Raw genomic sequence first — 3,195 nt, 5'->3', positions numbered from 1 at the left:
GGCCTCCACAAAACAAGCTCAATTTGCTTAAGCTGCGCGAGGCATCTGAAACTGAAAAGACCGCCCCCACTCCTCGGCTCTCCTTTTCACTGGCTCCAGGCCCACTCCCCTTCGCCTTCCCTAGCTGTTATACCTTCCCATTTCATAGAAACGCGTAGTTGACCGACGGATGGCTTGGGGGGCTTTTTTTTTTGGCGTTGTTTTTGTTATTGACTGAAGGCAGTGCTTGATGGCTTTCATTGGAAGCTCTCCAATGGGGCTCATTACAAACATAAGACTGGCGCACTCTGCCCACGCCGTTATATCGCGCAGGTACTGTGCTACATCGGTCTACTCCTGGTTTGCTTTAGGCCACCCAAGCAGGTTTCCCGTACTAGAAATCAAACGATGCTTAAGAATAAAAGTCCGTCTAATATTTTTGTGCTTTGCGTCTGGAGGCCCGCACCTCCGTGCAGGACATCTTTAAACGGTAGTTTTTTTTTGGTACCAAAAGGACAAACATGATACTTCAAAGGTAAGTAGATTTTTTCGGTCTGTCTACTCAAGTCTCCTGCTCTGTTGCTGTTGTCTTGTGTCCTTGTTGGCTGAATGAATTGCCGTTCCATTTCCTTGTTGTTTCTTGGTCCCAGTACAAAGTTATTGAAAATAAACGCAGTTGGCTGTGTTGTGCGTCGGAGGCAAGAGTAGGGGAGATAGTTGGACGAGGATTGTAAATTCAAGTAGGTCCATAATGGGGGGGGGGGGGTGTGACATGGATTGGGGGATGGACGAACTCGGAGGAACACAGCTCTCCAGCAGAGATTATTTTAAGGAAGTTTGCATAGTCCTGCCTAAACTGTATTTACTATTCCAAATAGTGTTGGTTCATTTGCTTAAAATTTTGCATGTTTGTTTAGAATCAGTATTCATCGTCACAGCATATAACAGGGTGGGGTTTTTTTTTTTTACCTTAATGTGGGATTTTTTTGCATGAGCTTTCTTGTGTGGTCTCATTAGTCGTGTTTGCATCATTACTAACTGGCGTGAAATCATTGTACAGTCTCCATGCCTTATTAACCTGTTGTGTATGTGATAAATTATATTGGAAAAATAAGAGCACAATATCAGCAGACAAACCAGTGCAGCGCTCGCAGCAGTGGTTAAAAGCCCGTTGTAGCTTTGTGGACAATTGATGTGATGCAACAAGTAAATGAACCATTGCAAACTCCACTTCAACGACACTTACTTCTGACTGTCAACCTTATCTGGACTTTAAAAGTCTCTGGACAACAGCTGTCACGGACACTGCAGTGAAATGCCTCCCATGTGTGTCAAAGCGGGGTATTACATTGTTGTTACTGTAGGGTATGACTTCAGGAACAGCTTCTTTTTTTTTTATGTCTACAGAGACAGAATGTGCAAAAGCCTGTAGAGCCTAAAATACACTGAGCTGAGAGTTACAAGCCTGCATGCTAAAGAAATGACTCAATTGAAACACCCTAAGTACAAAAATGAAAGCAATCTATTGGGAAAAGGCCAATTTGAAAAATATCCTACATTTTCAATATCTTGCATTGAAGAATAGTAGCCTCTACACTGCAAAACAGTGCCCCTTGAAGCCAACTAATAGTGAAAGCACATAAGATATAATCAGCCTTAGCGAAGTATATAATCAAGAACCAGTATTGTTGCAGGGTATTTTCGACAAGGAGCTGCCGTAAATCATTCAAAATACAAAAGAATGACTAATGTGTCTGAACTTTGAGCCGAATGAGAAGTTGTCAAATGCAAGCCCTGTCGAGGGTGGGTGGCAGGGAGAAATGTATATCCCCAAAAAAAGAACAAAGAAGTAGTTAGTACTCCTTGAGAGGCCACTCGGAGGGAATATGGCGGTCTGGCAGTGCACAAGGAACTTTTACGCACGGCCAAAGTTTTTTTTTCTCGGGTTTTTTTCTCTGCAGCGTGCGACAAAATGAAGAAAAGAGAATAAAGAGCAACACATCCACAGGGACACTTACTGTTCTTGCACTCGGGGACAGGGAACCGTTGGATAGGTAGGGATTGGTGAGGTCTGGGATCATGAGAAACGGGTAGCCAGGATAGTGAGGACTCTTAAAAAAGCCACCATCTTGCTGCCTTCTCAGTGCTGTAAGGGATAAAGAAAAGCCAGGGTTAATAAAGGCACACAGGCGACATTATTGGCAACTGTAGCGCGCAAAGTACTGAGGATTTTTATGTATTTTTGATTTTTTTACCTTCACTGAAGTAGTCTCTTGCTTTCTCATAACTTTCTAAGTCGGGTCTGGTTTGAGGGCGCCTCTCTGCTTGCTGGCAAGGGGGGAGAATAAACACACGGAGGGGGAAAAGAAACTATTGAAACTTTCAACACCATTAAATCTTATTTCTCTCCATGCTGAGCAGTGTGTAAGGAGGGAGGGGGGGAGAGGACGTTTAATATATGTGCAGTGTCCTTACCTCTGAGTCTGATGAGCTTTCCGACTCGTTCACTAAGGAGGATTTCACATCATCCAAATCCCTTTCCGCCGATACGTTTTCGGATATCTTTTCCTCCTGCTCCCCTTCGTCTTTAAAAGATATCATTTCATCATTGGCCCCCAAATCATCCCCACCGCCTCCGTTCAGCTGTGGCATCTTTGCAGAGCAGTGTTAGTCGAGGAGAGGAGAAAACAATCGCAATAAACAACTGACTTTTTGTTTGTTTTTTTTCTCGGATCGGTGTAGTCCAAACGTGTCGCTGGAGTAGTATACTAACTACAAGAAAATGTGCATGTTTTCAAAACTCCTTTCTCATCCTCTGACCGGGATCCCGTGGTCCATGTCGAGCCTTGCGATAATAATCCACAGTTTAAAGTCGCAGCAGAGGCGCTGATAGAAAATATCGATGAATATTTGGCGTCGGCGGCCGGATGCGCAGCAACTTGGCAAAGTTTCGCCTCCTTCGCAGCTTGTGGACAACTTGTGGCCCCTGTGTGTCTCTCCTTGTTGTGCTGCTGAGGAATGGGACTCTCTCTCCTCCTCCTACAGAGCCCGGGGACCACATAAACTACCAGTCCAAGCGAACCGAGAAGGGGGGGGGGTTACTCGAGAACAAGAAACACGTCCGATTTCATCTCCTAATATCCATGTGTAAGAAAACAATGGCTCGAGTCAAAAAACGAGAAAACACACACACAAGCGCACACCAAAAAAAAAAAA

General features: G+C 44.4%; 1 protein-coding gene across 2 annotated transcripts in view; it reads right to left on the bottom strand.

Moving 5' to 3' along the window:
- tcf7l1b (transcription factor 7 like 1b) overlaps nt 1-3,195 on the bottom strand; it is a gene marked incomplete at its 5' end in the record, with an annotated part of 32,860 nt that extends 29,665 nt beyond the window's left edge. For both annotated transcript variants that reach the window (XM_035658830.1, XM_035658831.1), the window contains 3 exon segments: nt 1,998-2,125; nt 2,235-2,307; nt 2,455-3,195. In XM_035658830.1, the coding sequence (XP_035514723.1) occupies nt 1,998-2,125; nt 2,235-2,307; nt 2,455-2,631 (378 nt within the window).

Source organism: Morone saxatilis, unplaced genomic scaffold (assembly GCF_004916995.1).
Source record: "Morone saxatilis isolate NCDOM2014 unplaced genomic scaffold, NCSU_SB_2.0 Contig16, whole genome shotgun sequence".
NCBI lineage: Eukaryota > Metazoa > Chordata > Actinopteri > Moronidae > Morone > Morone saxatilis.
Note: the sequence above shows the minus strand (reverse complement) of the source record. Positions and strands in the feature narration are given on the sequence as shown.